The sequence below is a fragment of the Neoarius graeffei genome, chromosome 7, assembly GCF_027579695.1.
Source record: "Neoarius graeffei isolate fNeoGra1 chromosome 7, fNeoGra1.pri, whole genome shotgun sequence".
NCBI classification, from domain to species: domain Eukaryota; kingdom Metazoa; phylum Chordata; class Actinopteri; order Siluriformes; family Ariidae; genus Neoarius; species Neoarius graeffei.
In genome coordinates, this window is record NC_083575.1 from 13437462 (window position 1) to 13455476 (window position 18015).

At 43.7% G+C, this 18015-nt stretch overlaps 1 protein-coding gene across 3 annotated transcripts in view; it reads left to right on the forward strand.

Annotated features, from left to right (window-relative positions):
* cdh23 (cadherin-related 23) overlaps positions 1-18015 on the forward strand; it is a 727851-nt gene that overhangs the window by 659344 nt on the left and 50492 nt on the right. For all 3 annotated transcript variants that reach the window (XM_060925294.1, XM_060925295.1, XM_060925296.1), the window contains 4 exons: positions 2334-2503; positions 13086-13223; positions 17356-17475; positions 17736-17913. In XM_060925294.1, the coding sequence (XP_060781277.1) occupies positions 2334-2503; positions 13086-13223; positions 17356-17475; positions 17736-17913 (606 nt within the window). The remainder of the gene's footprint in view (positions 1-2333; positions 2504-13085; positions 13224-17355; positions 17476-17735; positions 17914-18015) is intronic.

Below are 18015 nucleotides of genomic sequence, written 5' to 3' on the forward strand. Positions count from 1 at the left end.
AAAAGGGATTTTCCATTACTTCTTTTATCTCTCTTTCTTCAATCCACTTCCTTTCTGTCTACACCTACCTAGTATTTCCTCTTGTCTGTCAGTCCACCTATTCCAATCAACCCAATTAGCGGTTTTTAAAAATATCTTTTTTTTTTAATACAGAACCAGGATTTGAACCCAAAACTTTCTGATTCTTAACCAAGGATATATTTAACCACTAGACCAGCAACAATTGTAATGGAGGGAAGGATATCTCATCTCATCTCATTATCTCTAGCCGCTTTATCCTGTTCTACAGGGTCGCAGGCAAGCTGGAGCCTATCCCAGCTGACTACGGGCGAAAGGCGGGGTACACCCTGGACAAGTCGCCAGGTCATCACAGGGCTGACACATAGACACAGACCACTACACCACCGTGCCGCCCCAGGAAGGGATATACCGGTATATTTCGAATTTATTAATGAGTCCAGTCTTATTACATCATCAAGTAGTTTAAAATACAAAGTCTTCCTAAATCCTGACCCTAATCCTAACCCTAGATACAGTAAGTCTCCCTAATATAAGTAGCAAATTATGAACTGGGTTAAAAATTCTAACCTTACTTCGGCTTCAGACCTTGGTGATCCCTAGCCGCTCTGACCAGATGTCGCCAGCGCCGTCAATCTTGTGCCACTTCCATCCAGGCATCGGGTGGCACTCCATGCTGTGCCACGTCTTCTCTGACGTTATCGGCCCACCGTTTTCGTGGCCGACCGATGGGCCGTTGGCCTCTGGGCTGACCGATCATGGCACTTCTTGGGAGCGCATCTTCATCCATATGCACGACGTGCCCAGCCCATCTAAGTCGATACGACCGTGCTACGTCGGCGATCGGCGGTATGCGAGCGCGATCCATGAGCTCCTGGTTATGCAAGATCCGCCATTCCCCGGTTTCTTCGTCTTGAATTGGGCCCCATATCCTGCGCAGTATGCTTCGTTCGAATATGTTCAGTCGTTCTTCAAGTGCTTTTGTAGTTCTCCAAGTCTTGCACCCATATAACACTATGGTTCTTATGATAGTGGTATAAATCTGGAGTTTCGTTGCGTTTGATAATATTCGTGCTCTTAGAGTTTTGTTAACAACCAAGCACATCGATCTCCTGCTGCAATGCGCAGCTGGATTTCCTCCGATATGAGATCCGCTTGGTTGACGGTCGAACCGAGATATTTAAAGGAGTATACTGCCTCGTGCCTGGAACCTCCAAAGTCCATCTCACCAAGCAGAGGTACTCCTCTTGTGCCCTCCATAAGCTTTGTCTTCTTATCGTTAACAGATAGGCCTACTCTCTCTGCGTTTTCCTTGAAATAAAGATGCGTGTCTTCGAGATAGTGTCTCTCCACAAAGATCTAAGTCATCAGCGAAGGCAAGCTTGTCAAAGCTTGCGCTGCCCAGCTGTATCGGCTGACGAGTAGGCGGCATTTGTCTTACAACACATTCCAATACCAAGTTGAACAGAAGGGTTGAAAGCGGACAGCCCTGCTTCAGTCCGCTTTCGATCGAGAAGGTGTCTGTGATTTCGCCACTGATTGATCCTGCATTGGGTGTTATTATAACACATCTTTGTGAGGAAAATTCTAACCTAGGTTGAAAAATTCCATCTGACCTGTAACATGCACAGTTTTTATGGATATATTAAATTTTGTGGCGTGGCACGGTGGTGTAGTGGTTAGCACTGTTGCCTTGCAGCAAAAAGGTTCTGGGTTTGAAGACCACAGGTATGAGTGTGAATGGTTGTTTGAAGGCCGTAGGTGTGAGTGTGAATAGTTGTTTGTCTCTATATGTCAGCCCTGCGATGATCTGGCGACTTGTCCAGGGTGTACCCTGCCTCTTGCCCATAGTCAGCTGGGATAGGCTCCAGCTCGCTCGTGACCCTGCACAGGGTAAGCGGTTACGGATAATTAATGGATATTACATTTTGGAACATTTCACCGAGGCCACTATTCACAGGGCTACTTGATATCTAGATCAGGCCTTCCTGACCACGACATACTGTAAACATCAACTTGACATCAAAATGGATGAAAACAGTCTTTATGGCACCTGCTACTTGTTTATGTAGTTTTATGTCACGTGTCATGATGGACATGTTTTGATCTTTTCTTGCTCACTGCATAATTCCATATGTGTTATTGGATTCAGTATAGTGTTAATGTTTATACTGTAAAATAGTAGAAAATAGCTCTTCTATTATTATTATTATTATTATTATTATTATTATTTTCTACAGTGAGGTTTTTAAAAATGATTTGAATGAGTAGTCTCATGTCTGTATGTATGTTGCTTTTTTTTTTTACTCCCCCAGGTAAGATTATAGCTAATCGTACAGTGGATTACGAGCAGGTGCACTGGTTGAACTTCACAGTGCGCACTCAGGATCGGGGCAGTCCACCGCGCTCGTCTGAACTTCCTGTTTATCTGCGTATCGTCGATGTAAATGACAACAACCCTGTCTTCACACAGCCATCATATCAGGTACCAGGACTCTGAAGAGAGAATGGCCTCGGTGCATGCATCACTTCCTCGTTTGGTGTAAGAATGGTATGATATTTCCGGTCGGTATGTGGAAGTGCCGGTGTTATGGCTGAGTATGTACTGCACACCACCTGCATTGTCAGACAGATGACATGAGCTGCCTCAGCCTTTTTTAGCTTGCCTGGTTGAAATTACTGTCCCTTGCCAGTCATCACTCAGATCATCTCTGACAACCAAAACAAGATTTGCATAATTGCCAGCAATACTCAGCATTGAATTGCAAATATGTAGTCCTCTTCTTCTTCTTCTTTTGGCTGCTCCCGATTAGGGGTCGCCACAGCAGATCTTTCGTCTCCATTGCTCCCTGTCTTCCGCATCCTTCTCTACCACACCTGCCACTTTCATGTCCTCTCTCACCACATCCATGTATCTCCTCTTTGGCCTTCCTCGTTTTCGTTTGCCTGGCAGCTCCATCCTCAACATTCTCCTTCCCACATGTTCTGTATCTCTTCTCAGGATGTGCCCATACCATCTCAGTCTCATCTCTCTTAGCTTAATTCTACATGTAGCCCTCTACATGTGCTGTCCCGCTGATGTGCTCGTTCCTTATCCTGTCCAACCTTGTCACTCCCATCGCAAACCTTAACATCCTCAACTCCGCCACCTACAACTTTGCCTCCTGTCTCTTTTTTAAGGGTACGGTCTCCAATCCATACATCACAGCTGGTCTCACTACTGTCTTGTACATCTTACCTTTCACTTTTGCTGGGACTTTCCTATCACAAATGACTCCCGAAATCCTTCTCCAACTGCTCCACCCTGCCTGCGCTCTCTTTCTCACCTCACTATCGCAGCCCCCATTTTCCTGCACAGTTGACCCCAGGTACTTTAATTCACCAACTTTCTTTACGTCTACTCCTTGCATCTTCACTACACTCTCATCCCCATTCTCATTGATGCACATGTATTCTGTTTTGCTCCTGCTCACCTTCATTCCTCTTCGTTCCAATGCATCCCTCCATCTCTCCAAACCCAACTCAACCTCCTTTCTACTTTCACTACATATCATAATATCATCTGCAAACATCATGCTCCATGGTGACTCTTGCCTCACTCCATCTGTCAAGCTATCCATCACTATGGCAAACAAGAAAGGACTCAAAGCAGATCCTTGATGGAGTCCCACCTTCACCTTGAACCATTCAGTTGTTCCAACTGCACACCTCACTGCTGTTTCACTGTTCTCATACATGTCTTGCACCACTCTAATATACTTCTCATTCATTCCACTCTTTCTCATACAATACCATAACTCATCTCTCAGCACTCTATCGTATGCCTTCTCCAGGTCTACAGGCACACAATGTAGCTTTCTCTGGCCTTCTCTGTACTTCTCCATTAACATTCTTAAAGCAAAAATTGCATCCGATGTGCTCTTCCTTGGCATAAACCCGTACTGCTGCTCACAGATTGCTACCTCTCTTCTCAATCTCGCGTCCAATACCCTTTCTCATAACTTCATGGTGTGGCTCATCAATTTTATCCCTCTGTAATTACTGCAGCTCTGTACATCTCCCTTATTCTTGTATATTGGGACTAGCACACTCTTTCTCCATTCATTTGGCATTTTCTCATTCTCTAGGATCTTATTAAACTCCTAGTTCTAACAAGTTAGAACTATGGTTCTAACTCATTCACAGTGGATACCTGGTATAGAACCATATGTCCTCATCAGAGGCAGAAAATTGCTCCAAACCGAACTTGCTGCTGACAGTTAACTCCTCAATTTGTTTTCGGAGCCTTGATATCTCCTTGCATAGCTCTTCGTTTTCATTGAGGGAGAGATCAAGCGCAGCAGGCTCAGTACTGGCGCAATAGTCATGTTCATGACACGGCCATGGGTCATCATCATCAGGGTCAGTGTGCATCTCTGTTGGGTCGGTGTTGGGTGGACACTCTGTTCTTTCCCATACTCCAGGTCGTGGAGTTGGGATATTATAGTTATTCCAATGAAAAAGCACAGGAACAGCTCCAGGTCGCAGTCATCATCGTCCAGCAGGAGTGGGAGGCTCGATCAGATCATCAGTGACAAAGTGTCGCGAACACACTCGGGAAGTACTTGTGATGATAAAATGAACTCTCCTTATCTTAACAACCCACTGTTTCTGCAATTCTGAGTCCTTTGGAAAGGTGTCGAAGCTCAGGTGAGAATTGTACCTAGTTGATGCTGTGCAGAATGGCACACAGCAGTGGTGGTTAGACCTGCTGTCCGCACGTTGTTGAAAGGATAATTTTGTCCATTTACATGTCATATTTAGTACATGTAGAGATGGGTCTGAAATACGGGAGAAACCCGGAAAAAATGGGAGTGTTGGCAGCTATGGACAGCACAGTGTGCGCTTTCAATGGCTACCGGATGTTTACAACCATCCTGACATTTTATCGGAAATTACGTCATGTTCCGGCATGCACATAGGGTATTCACACACACAAGGTCTTTACACATCCAGTGCGAGGTGAATAAACAATACAAAAGTGCAAAAAAAAATCGTAGACAAATTTAACACAACATTAATATTCACATTAAACTTGATGGTGTTGACGGGCAGGCCCGCCGACGGGGGGGACAAACGGGTATGTTGTCCTGGGCCCAGGAATGGGGGGGGGCCCAGAACTGGGCTCTCATGAAGTTGCGATTATTTTATTTCATTTCAAAATGTGTTGATTTGGGGGAGAAATGTGCTATATTTGCATTCAATAAATGATTTCTAGATCTTTTGCCTTTATTGTCTTTGAAAAAGGCGTCAAGAACCCCCTACCACCCCTAATGCAAAAATGGTTTGGTCTGACTCTTTCAGCCCGTCTCTTCTGTGTGTGTGTGTGTGTGTGTGTGTGTGTATGTGTGAGAGAGAGAGAGAGAGAGAGAGAGAGAGCGAGCAGCCCCTCCCCCAACCCGCGCGCTGCGAGCAGAGTGTCACAGGATTTTCTCAGAGCGCTCCCTCCAAACAACGGGGATTTACACGAAAACGGAAGGAGATATTCACAAAATTCTTTCACAGTGAGCGCCACAAGGCTCTCCTGAACACACTGATGTATTTTTTTTGTCTGTAGTGTAAAAAATGAGGACACTAGAGCGAGTTAAAAACGAGTGACTTTTCTGCCAAGTTTATAATGGCAGTCTATGGGGCAGCGCGCCTGTCCTCTCCTTACTTTCATTCAAAAACTGTAAATCCTATCGTTTAGGTAGACACATTGTGTGAATCAGGACAAGTGTAGCTACTACTTTTGAGAAAATTATGTGTGTGGAGTGAAAATTGGGGGCTGAAAACAGTTTAAATGAGAAAGTTTGAGCTATTTTTCCAAGCTCTCTACACTCTAACTTAACGAGCTCCACTGGTGTGTAATGCAATAGACACCCATTATAAAGGCTGACTTTCTCAGGCTTTATAAGGGGGAGGGGGTGGAGACGCGGGGGGTGGGAGCATGGCGAGGGCGGGCGTGTTTCTTTTCAAAATATGGCTTGTGGGAACCATTATTCCAAAATCTCATACTCCACCTTTAAGGGGAAAAAAACGACATCGTTCGATCATAGTGCTTCGACAATCAGCATGCGTGTCATTTGCCAACATGCACAAGTCAGGAGCACAGAAAAGAAAAGAGAAAAAGAGAGGAAGAAACCAAGAGACTCAGGGGCTCACTGCATAAATAATTTAAAAAAGATTCAGATGATGCAGCAGGGTGGCACGGTGGTGTAGTGGTTAGCGCTGTCGCCTCACAGCAAGAAGGTCCGGGTTCGAGCCCCGTGGCCGGCGAGGGCCTTTCTGTGTGGAGTTTGCATGTTCTCCCCATGTCCGCGTGGGTTTCCTCCGGGTGCTCCGGTTTCCCCCACAGTCCGAAGACATGCAGGTTAGGTTAACTGGTGACTCTAAATTGACCGTAGGTGTGAATGTGAGTGTGAATGGTTGTCTGTGTCTATGTGTCAGCCCTGTGATGACCTGGCGACTTGTCCAGGGTGTACCCCGCCTTTCGCCCGTAGTCAGCTGGGATAGGCTCCAGCTTGCCTGCGACCCTGTAGAAGGATAAAGCGGCTAGAGATAATGAGATGAGATGAGATGATGCAGCAGGTACTAGCAAAGGCAGTGGGGCAGCTGAGCCAGGTAAGACACAGGCAACTTTTTCCAGCCCCATAAAGTAACCCCAACCAAGGCACACGCGGCACGCAATTCATGTTACAAGCGAGGGGAGAGCAAGTCACACTGAACACCATATCAAACGCACAGGGCATTGAATCATTTCATAACCACAACGGCTTAATAACATTTGTGTTTCATATATCTGATTGAAGCTAAGAATATTCACATTAGCCCGCAATCATATCCCGCCGTTTCTCGAGTGGTGTGTTCTTCTCTGCTTTTCACACTGGACAGTACGCACGCACAGTATACTACGTTCGCCCCCAGCCCTGCCCGAAATCCCCCGTCCATCGCTGCTCCTTCAAGAGCACCCCAATCGCGTGAGTAGAGACTGGGATAAGAGAGGTGGGTGTGTGTGTGGGTTGACCCGGGGGGGGGGCATTCAGAGCATTTTGTCCCGGGCCCAGCCAAAGCTGTCAGCGGCCCTGTTGACAGGTGATGAGAAGCTGCATATTCTTTTACAAAAAAAAGGGGGGGGGGGGTGGATTTGGGTCTATCCTGTCCAAAGAACACAGGGAGTTTCACTGCTTGGTGTAGGAGGTACTGAAACTGATAAGCTTCACCTCATCACAAAGTATGCAACAGACCATGGAACATACACCCACTGTTTTCATTCCCGAGTTCCTCTCCGATTTTGTTTTAAAGTCGTTATCTTTATAATTTTCTTTGCCTTTGTTAAACAGACTGGGTTTTGAGACACAAAATGTGTAAAGATCTTTAGACATCACATTTTATCGTGTATATTGTGTTTTATAATCATTAATATAACATTTTGACTTGTCACCCACTTTTTTCCTTCTATTTGTGCACAATCCTGATGCACAGTCTAAAGGCCAGGAGACATGGTACCAAGAACAAGCAGTTGTGAAAACCTAATCCAATTTTGTCAAGTGATGATTCTCAGTAAATTAATTTTCCATTTGAAGCATTGAAAATGAGCACACAGAATGCAAATATAGAGCTTCACTCGTTGAATTAATATGTATTAGTTGCTAAAATACATTAACTATTACATTACTGTGCAAGTGCACTTTTTTTAACTGAATACAATGTCTTGCAAAAGTATTCATCCCCCGTGGTGTTTGTCCTGTTTTGTCACATTATAAGCTGGAATTAAAATGGATTTTTGGAGGGTTAGCACCATTTGATTTACACAACATGCCTACTGCTTAAAACTTGAAAATTGTTGTTTTATTGTGACACAAACAATAATTAAGATGAAAAAACAGAAATCTCGAGTGTGCATAGGTATTCACCCCCTTTCGTATGAAACCCCTAAATAAGAGCTGGTCCAACCAATTAACTTCATAAGTCACATAATTAGTTGATTAAGTTCCACCTGTGTGCAATCAAAGTGTCACGTGGTCTGTCACATGATGTCTGTATAAATTAACCTGTTCTGGGAGGATCCTGACTCTGCAACACTACTAAGAAGCGACATGAAAACCAAGGAGCCTCCAAACACATCAGAGACAAAGTTGTGGAGAAGTACAGATCAAGTTTGGGTTATAAAAAATATCCCAAACTTTGAATATCCCAGGGAGCACCATTAAATCCATTATAGCAAAATGGAAAGAATGTGGCACGACTACAAACCTGACAAGAAAAGGCCACCCAACAAAGACACCAAAGATAACACTGAAGGAGCTGCAAAGATCCACAGTGGAGATGGGAGTATCTGTCCATAGGACCACTTTAAGCTGTACACTCCACAGAGTGGGGCTTTATGGAAGAGTGGCCAGTAAAAAGCCACTGCTTAAGAAAACCTGTTTGAAGTTTACCCAACAGCGTATGGCAGACTCCCCAAACACTTGGAACAAGATTCTCTGGTCAGAGGAGACTAAAATTGATCTTTTTGGCCATCATGGGAAATGCCATGTGTGGAGCAAACCCAAGACCCTGAGAACACCTTTCCTACAGTGAAGCATGGTGGTGGCAGCATCATGCTGTGGGGATGTTTTTCATCTGCGGGGACAGAAAAGCTGGTCAGGACTGAAGGAAAGATGGATGGCACTAAATACAGGGCAATTTTGGAGGAAAACCTGTTGAGTCAGCCAGAGGCTTGAGACTGGGATGAAGGTTCACGTTGCAGCAAGACAATGACCCTAAACATACTGCTAAAGTTACACTGGAGTGATTTAAAGGGAAGCAATTAAATGTCTTGGGATGGCCTAGTCAAAGCCTCAATCCAATTGAGAATCTGTGGCATAACTTGAAGATTGCTGTACACCAACACAACCCATCTAGCTTGAAGGAGTTGGAGCAGTTTTGCCTTGAGGAATGGGAAAAAATCCCAGTGGCTAAATATACTAAACTAATAGAGACATACCCCAAGAGACTTGCAGCTGTAATTGCAGCCAAAGGCGGCTCTACAAAGTATTGACTTTGGGGGGTGAATACCTATGCACACTCATCTTAATTATTGTTTTTGTCACAATCAAACAACAATTTTCACCTTTACAGCGGGAGGCATGTTCTGTAAATCAAATGGTGCTAACCCTCCAAAAATCCATTTTAATTCCAGCTTGTAATGCAACAAAACAGGACAAACCCCAAGGGAGAAGAATACTTTTACAAGACACTGTATATCGCATCTTGATTGTTTTTAATTGTATAGCAAATGGTGTGCAGCCTTCTGATGTAAGCAGGATATTCAAAGAGTTTTCAATTTCATACTTGAATTTTCATTTCATTTCTTGAATTCACATTGGATTAATAGAGTATAATATGAACAACAATATGATCAAAAGTTTCAAGGTCAGAATCAAAATATTCAGAAACGGGGTGTAAATTCCAGCACAATTTCAGATGGATTATCTGAATCTGAAAGCACTGAATCTTGAAAGGCCTTTTAGAGTAAGATCATGATGTAAGATAACAACCAAAGTTAATTGACCCTCCACTCTTCAAGGTTTTGTGACTGACACTAGACAAACTAGAAAAAAATAGTCACCACATAGTCGAGATTTTCTCTGAAACATTTTGACTAGCGTTCACTTCCTGTCATGCTTCAGAGAGGAAACTAATATAATGTCAGCTCGGTTTACTGATGTAATAAATGATGAATTCATGCACATGGCCTTCAAACAGAGAAATACTCAAACACTTCTGTCATGAAAAACAGAGTGTAGGGTGAAGTGGGAGAGAATATTTGCACGCATGCAAAAGTGTATCATGCAGAGTGCATCAAAGACTGCCATAGTTAACTCCAGATGTTGTCTGGACACATTGTTCAAAGTGAATATTACCTTGTGAGGTGCAAACTATATAACTAATATATACACACAGTGGTGCTTGAAAGTTTGTGAACCCTTTAGAATTTTCCATATTTCTGCATAAATTTGACCTAAAGCATCATCAGATTTTCACACAAGTCCTAAAAGTAGATAAAGAGAACCAAGTTAAACAAATGAGACAAAAATATTATACTTGGTCATTTATTTATTGAGGAAAATTATCCAATATTACATATTTGTGAGTGACAAAAGTATGTGAACCTTTGCTTTCAGTATCTGGTGTGACCCCCTTGTGCAGCAATAACTGCAACTAAACGTTTCCGGTAACTGTTGATCAGTCCTGCACACTGGCTTGGAGGAATTTTAGCCCATTCCTCCGTACAGAACAGCTTCAACTCTGGGATGTTGGTGGGTTTCCTCACATGAACTGCTCGCTTCAGGTCCTTCCACAACATTTCGATTAGATTAAGGTCAGGACTTTGACTTGGCCATTCCAAAACATTAACTTTATTCTTCTTTAACCATTCTTTGGTAGAACGAGTTGTGTGCTTAGGGTCGTTGTCTTGCTGCATGACCCACCTTCTCTTGAGATTCAGTTCATGGACAGATGTCCTGACATTTTCCTTTAGAATTTGCTGGTGTAATTCAGAATTCATTGTTCCATCACTGATGGCAAGCCATCCTGACCCAGATGCAGCAAAACAGGCCCAAACCATGATACTACTACTACCACCATGTTTCACAGATGGGATAAGGTTCTTATGCTGGAATGCAGTGTTTTCCTTTCTCCAAACATAACACTTCTCATTTAAACCAAAAGGGACATTCCACCGAATGGGTGCCATTTGCTTGTTGTACCACTCCCAAATTAAACTTAATTTGTTATATCTTTTCAACACTGATTATAATAACACACATATTTAACTATTCAAAATGTGTATTGGTCAACCTCAGGCTATGTTATTTATTTTGTTACAAGGTTTGGAAGTCAAAGATGGCTGCATACTCTTTATATGAGTAAAAGGACTGAAAGTAAAAGGACTGAGTTTTTAGCCTAGGATTAGTTAATACATGGAATTAAGCCATATGGCGTCATTGCTAATAGCATGACCACACTTGGCACATTCTAGTGATTTACCAAAAATCTGTATTTTTAAAATAAACAAATATCATCTAAGAAATAATTTAAGTAACAGGACAGTATGTTGACATTGACCTTATCAGTCAAAGTTAAAAAATCATCAAATATACAGAAAAGTAAATGAGAGAACTAAGTTTTGGTCTTCCCATGGCCTTCAGAAGACACAACTGATGTAACTTCCTGTCGAGCACGTGATTTATGGAATGTTCCAAATTTGTCAGATGGGGTAATATGTTTGGGTAACAGGACTGAGTGAAAACCCAGGGACACGACTAAAATGTGTATTTTAACTAAGATATGTGGATTTCTTATGAAAAAAATATATTTAAACCATGGATAGGATATGGAGTCACACGACAGTGCAAAATAAATACTGTTTCTGAAGGATTTTAATCACAATATTTCATAGTTAAGTATAAAGTTAGAGTGCAGGGACAGGTAACACATGCTATTTTTTAGTGTTTTAGGTAGTTTTTATTAATCCTTACGATTATATATCTTAAATTTGAAATCAGATCAATGTGCAGGACATTCTGTGTAATAAGGAAATGTATTTTAAAGTACATTTTTATGTGCATTTATACATATAATTTTCTAGGGACGGAAATGGCACCGATTCGGTGGAATGGCTCAAAAAGTTCTATTTTGGTATCATCCATCCAGAAAAAATTTTTCCAATAGCCTTCTGGCTTATCCACATGATCTTTAGCAAACTGCAGACGAGTAGCAATGTTCTTTTGGGGGAGCAGTGGCTTTCTCCTTGCAACCCTGCCATGCACACCATTGTTGTTCAGTGTTCTCCTGATGGTGGACTCATGAACATTAACATTAGCCAATGTGAGAGAGGCCTTCAGTTGCTTAGAAGTTACCCTGGGGTCCTTTGTGACCTCGCTGACTATTACACGCCTTGCTCTTGGAGTGATCTTTGTTGGTCGACCACTCCTGGGGAGGGTAACAATGGTCTTGAATTTCCTCCATTTGTACACAATCTGTCTGACTGTGGATTGTTGGAGTCCAAACTCTTTGGAGATGGTTTTGTAACCTTTTCCTGTTTGATGAGCATCAACAACACTTTTTCTGAGGTGCCATGATCCACTTCCACAAACATGTGTTGTGAAGATCAGACTTTGATAGATCCCTGTTCTTTAAATAAAACAGGGTGCCCGCTCACACCTGATTTTCACCCCATTGATTGAAAACACCTGACTCTAATTTCATCTTCAAATTAACTGCTAATCCTAGAGGTTCACATACTTTTGCCACTCACAAATATGTCTCATCTCATCTCATTATCTCTAGCTGCTTTATCCTGTTCTACAGGGTCGCAGGCAAGCTGGAGCCTATCCCAGCTGACTACTGGCAAAAGGCAGGGTACACCCTGGACAAGTCGCCAGGTCATCACAGGGCTGACACACAGACAACCATTCACACTCACATTCACACCTACGGTCAATTTAGAGTCACCAGTTAACCTAACCTGCATGTCTTTGGACTGTGGGGGAAACCAGAGCACCCGGAGGAAACCCACGCGGACACGGGGAGAACATGTAAACTCCGCACAGAAAGGCCCTCGCCGGCCACGGGGCTCAAACTCGGACCTTCTTGCTGTGAGGCGACAGCGCTAACCACTACACCACCGTGCCGCCCTCACAAATATGTAATATTGGATAATTTTCCTCAATAAATAAATGACCAAGTATAATATTTTTGTCTTATTTGTTTAACTGGGTTCTCTTTATCTACTTTTAGGACTTGTGTGAAAATCTGATGATATTTTAGGTCATATTTATGCAGAAATATAGAAAATTCTAAAGGGTTCACAAACTTTCAAGCACCACTGTATGTATGTATGTATGTATGTATGTATGTATCTCTCTCTCTCTCTCTCTCTCTCTCTCTCTATATATATATATATATATATATATATATATATATATATATATATATATATATATTCGCTGGACATAATTTAATTGTCTAACATCTCAACGTGTGTGTGTGTGTGTGTGTAGAAGCCAGTATTTGAGGATGTGGCTCTGGGTACCATCATTGTGCGAGTGAGCGCTACAGATGCAGACTCAGGACTGTTCGCAGTGATAGAATATGGTCTGGTCGATGGAGAGGGCAAGTTTGGGATCACCCCATCTACAGTAAGTGTGTGTATGCGTGGGAGAGAGAGTTTGTGGGTGTGGTTAAGTATACAGGAAGACAATTTTACACTCGATTAAGTGCACAAAAATAGCCCACACAAGTTGGAATGTTATTGAAGTATCAGTAACGATCCAAGAAATGTTTAATATCTTTTTTTTTTTAATCTCAGAGTGCTGTTGAATTCTCAACTCTGATTTTGTCAGAAGTTTTCTGATTCACTCGGAATATTACAAATGTAAAAAGAAAAATGTATAAGTAATGATCTGATCAAGTGACCATCCACAATATTAAAAGGTAGACTGCCTTTCAGATTTTTCAAGTTTAGGTCATAAAGATTTTCCCCGACACCCAATTATTTTTGTTTAGTGGACTGAAAGCTACTGAATTCGAATCACAGACTTCCAATTTTATTTTATTTTATTTATTTTTTAAAAATAGAACAATTAATGAATTTAGGGCCACGTGGCTCTAAACTCTCCACTATTTTTTCCTGCTTCACCATGACCCAATTCAAGATGCTGTGTTGTGCATCACATGGTGGGTTTTCCCCGTTTGCGCAAGGCATTGTGGGATACAAATTTGAAACAGGAGAGAAAAATGGAGGATGTGAGTGTGCGAATGAAATGTGAAAGACTGACTGCAGTAACTGAAGGCGAGAAGAAAAGATGTTACGTTATATATGAAGGAAAGGAAACGCAGGACTAATAAATATCAGCAGTCAGCGGGCACCTCGGTGTGATCAGCTGTTCGTTTAATGACAGAATGATGTAACTGTCAGTGCACGGTCAAAGGTAAACCTGTGCACACGGACTTCCTCTGTCTGCTTGACTGTGCGAAGCGAGCGATTTCATGTACATCATTTGCTCAGAAATCCCCTCAAATTAAACAAGTTCTCAGCCACAGAATGAACTGATATTTTGTGAGATATTACAAAAATAAACATACATCACAATGACCACATTTCAGAGGGAACTAAATTTCACTGATTTCATGAAATTGAAAGGCCATCTACTTGTAAATGTAATTACAAATAGATAAAACATATGCCCCTCCTTGAATTGCCACCTTAACGTGGTGGAGGGGTTTGAGTGCCTCAGGGATTCTAGGAGCTATGTTGTCAGGGCAGTTGCCCCTGGTAGGGTCTCCCAAGGCAAACAGGTCCTAGATGAGAGGTCAGACGAAGAGCGGTTCAAAAAGAACCCTTATGAAAGAAAAAACAGGTATCCGAGTACCTTCGCCTGGACCAGGGATACTGGGGCCCCACCCTGGAGCCAGGCCTGGGGGAGGGGCTCATTGGCAAATGCTTGGTAGTCGGGCCTATATCCGTGGGGCCCGGCCGGGCCCAGCCCAATTGAGCAACATGGAACCACTCTCCTGTGGACCCACCACCCGCAGGAGGTGCTGTAAGGGTCTGGTGCACAGTGGATTGGGTGGCAGCCAAAGGCGGAGGCCCTGGCGTACTGATCCCCGGCTGACAAAACTGGCTTTTGGGACATGGAATGTCACCTCTCTAGTAGGAAAGGAGCCTGAGCTTGTGCGTGAGGTTGAGCGGTACCGACTAGATATAGTTGGGCTCACCTCAACGCATAGCTTGGGCTCTGGAACCAATTTCCTGGAGAGGGGTTGGACTCTCTTCTATGCTGAAGTTGCCAAAGGTGAGCGGTGCTGGGCAGGGGTGGGGCTATTGGTAGCCCCCCAGTTTGGCGCACTAACATCGGAGTTCTCCCCAGTAAATGAGAGGGTCGTTTCCCTGCCCCTTCGGGTCGGGGAACGGACTCTATCATTTGCGCTTATGTGCCAAATGGTAGTTCGGAGTACCCGGCCTTCTTGGAGTCCTTGAGTGGGATGCTAGACAGTGCACCATGAGAGGACTCCATTGTTTTACTGGGAGACTTCAATGCTCACGTGGGCAATGACCGTGAGACCTGGAGGGGTGTGATTGGGAGGAACGGCCTGCCTGATCTAGGCCGCAGATCGATGGTTGACTTTGTAATCATTTCATCTGATCTATGACCCTATGTCTTGGACACTCGGGTGAAGAGAGGAGCAGAGCTGTCAACTGATCACTACCTGGTGGAGAGCTGGATCAGATGGTGGGGGAGGAGGCCGGACAGACCAGGCAGGCCCAAATGAGTAGTGAGGGTATGCTGGGAACGTATGATGGAGGCTCCCGTCTGTTGGATCTTCAACTGTCACATCCGGCAGAGCTTCAACTGCATACCGGGAGAGGATGGGGATATTGAGTCTGAGTGGACCATATTCCACACCTCCATTGCTGAAGCAGCCATGCAGAGCTGTGGCTGCAAGGTTGTTGGTGCCTGTCGTGGTGGTAATCCCCGAACCCGCTGGTGGACACCTGTTAGGACCACCCCTTGTTAGGATGCCCCCTGGATGCCTCCCAAGGGAATTTTTTGGGGCATGACCCACCGGGAGGAGACCCCGGGGCAGACCCAGGACACGCTGGAGAGATTACATCTCTCGGCTGGCCTGGGAACGCTGGCCTGGCTGGCTGGCCTGGCTGGCTGGCCTGTATTCCCCCAGAAGAGTTGGTGGAGGTGGCCGGGGAAAGGGAAGTCTGGGCTGCTCTGCTTAGGCTGCTACCCCCACAACTCGGATCCGGATAAGCGGTAGAAGATGGATGGATGGATAAAACATATGACACGCTGTTCTTAATTTAAAAAAAATCTATTGCAAATGTATTCCTTCCATGTCACATACAGTACTGTGCACAAGTCTTAGGCACGTGTAAAGAAACGCTTTAGACCAAAAAATGTCTTTAAAAAAATGAAACTAAATGTTTCAACATTTAAAAAAATACTATAAGCAGTAAGCCATAAATGAAATAAAGTCAATATTTGGTGTGAGATGACCCTTTGCTTAAAATAAATAAATAAATAAAAATTTTAAAAAGTACTCTCCACTACAGTGAGTGCAGTTTTATAAAAAATGAGCTGTAGGTTTTATTGAGCAACTTACAGAACCAGCCACAGTTCTTCTGGACACTTTGATTGTCACACTCGCGTCTTAATTTTGCACCAAAACGCAGTAGCCTTCATTATGTTTTCTTTCTTAATCTGAAAAGTGCTCTCTTATGTAATATGCTGCCCAGATACCAACTTTCTTTTTCCTGTAACGTTTAATTTTGTAGGCGGCACGGTGGTGTAGTGGTTAGCGCTGTTGCCTCACTGCAAGAAGGTCCGGGTTCGAGCCCTGTGGCCGGCGAGGGCCTTTCTGTGCGGAGTTTGTATGTTCTCCCCGTGTCCGCATGGGTTTCCTCCGGGTGCTCCGGTTTCCCCCACAGTCCAAAGACATGCAAGTTAGGCTAACTGGTGACTCTAAATTGACCGTAGGTGTGAATATGAGTGTGAATGGTTGTCTGTGTCTATGTGTTAGCCCTGTGATGACCTGGCAACTTGTCCAGGGTGTACCCCGCCTTTCGCCCATAGTCAGCTGGGATAGGCTCCAGCTTGCCTGCGACCCTGTAGAACAGGATAAAGCAGCTAGAGACAATGAGATGAGATGAGATTTAATTTTGTGCTGGAAAACATACACTTGGAACTCTAGAATGATTTAGTATGGACTTGATAATGTGGAAGTCCATCCATTATCCATAACCGCTTATCCTGTGCAGGGTCACAGGCAAGCTGGAGCCTATCCCACCTGACTATGGGCAAGAGGCGGGGTACACCCTGGACAAGTCACCAGATCATCACAGGGCTGATACATAGAGACAAACAACCATTCACACTCAGTAAATTTAGAGCCACCAAGTAGCCTAACCTGCATGTCTTTGGACTGTGGGGGAAACCGGAGCATCTGGAGGAAACTCACGCAGACATGGGGAGAACATGCAAACTCCATACAGAAAGACCCCCGTCAGCCACTGGGTTCAAACCCAGAACCTTCTTGCTGTGAGGCGACAGTGCTAACCACTACGCCATCATGCTGCTTAATGTGGAAGTCATAAAATAGAAATCTATAAAAAAGTTTGTATGGGAAAAAAAATAATAGGGTGCCTAAGACTTTTGTACAGTACTGTATGCCCAACATTCAAATCCTGGCTATGACACACTCCATTATATGAGTAAGTAAGTTATAATGTTTCTTCCCTCATTCTGCTCTTCATCACAGGGGGACATCTACATCCTCTCTCCTCTGGACCGTGAGACTAAAGACCACTATACGCTTACAGCTATAGCCAGGGACAATCCTGGAGGCAGCCCCAACAACCGCCGGGAAAATTCAGTGCAGGTAATTTAATGACATGATGCTGAATAAAATGAATTACTTTTTTTCAGAATCAGCAGTGTTCACAGAAATCCTATGTGCTGAATTGTTTCACTGTATGATGTCTGGGTGGATTTTATTGTATTTTATTTTCTGTTCGGAAGCTGAGGAAGAGACTAAGGTTTCTAAAATGTCACAATTTAAGAATGTTTTCATTCACAGCAAATTGATTATTATTTTTTTCCCTGACCCATCTTTCTTTCTCATTATATTTTCTGTGTCAGGTCCTGGTGACGGTGCTGGATGTGAATGATTTCCGACCACGTTTCTCCAAGCACGTATTCAGCACCACGGTGTTTGAAAATGAGCCAAGTGGCACATCTGTGATCACACTGTCAGCTACGGACCTGGATGAGGGAGAGAATGCCCTGCTTACTTACAGCCTACAGGGGCCTGGAGCAGGTCAGCGTGCATACACACACACACACACACACACACACGGTTGCAAAGATCCATTTAGTTTTTTTGACCCAACAGCAAAAAGAAATTTCTCTCTCTCTCCCA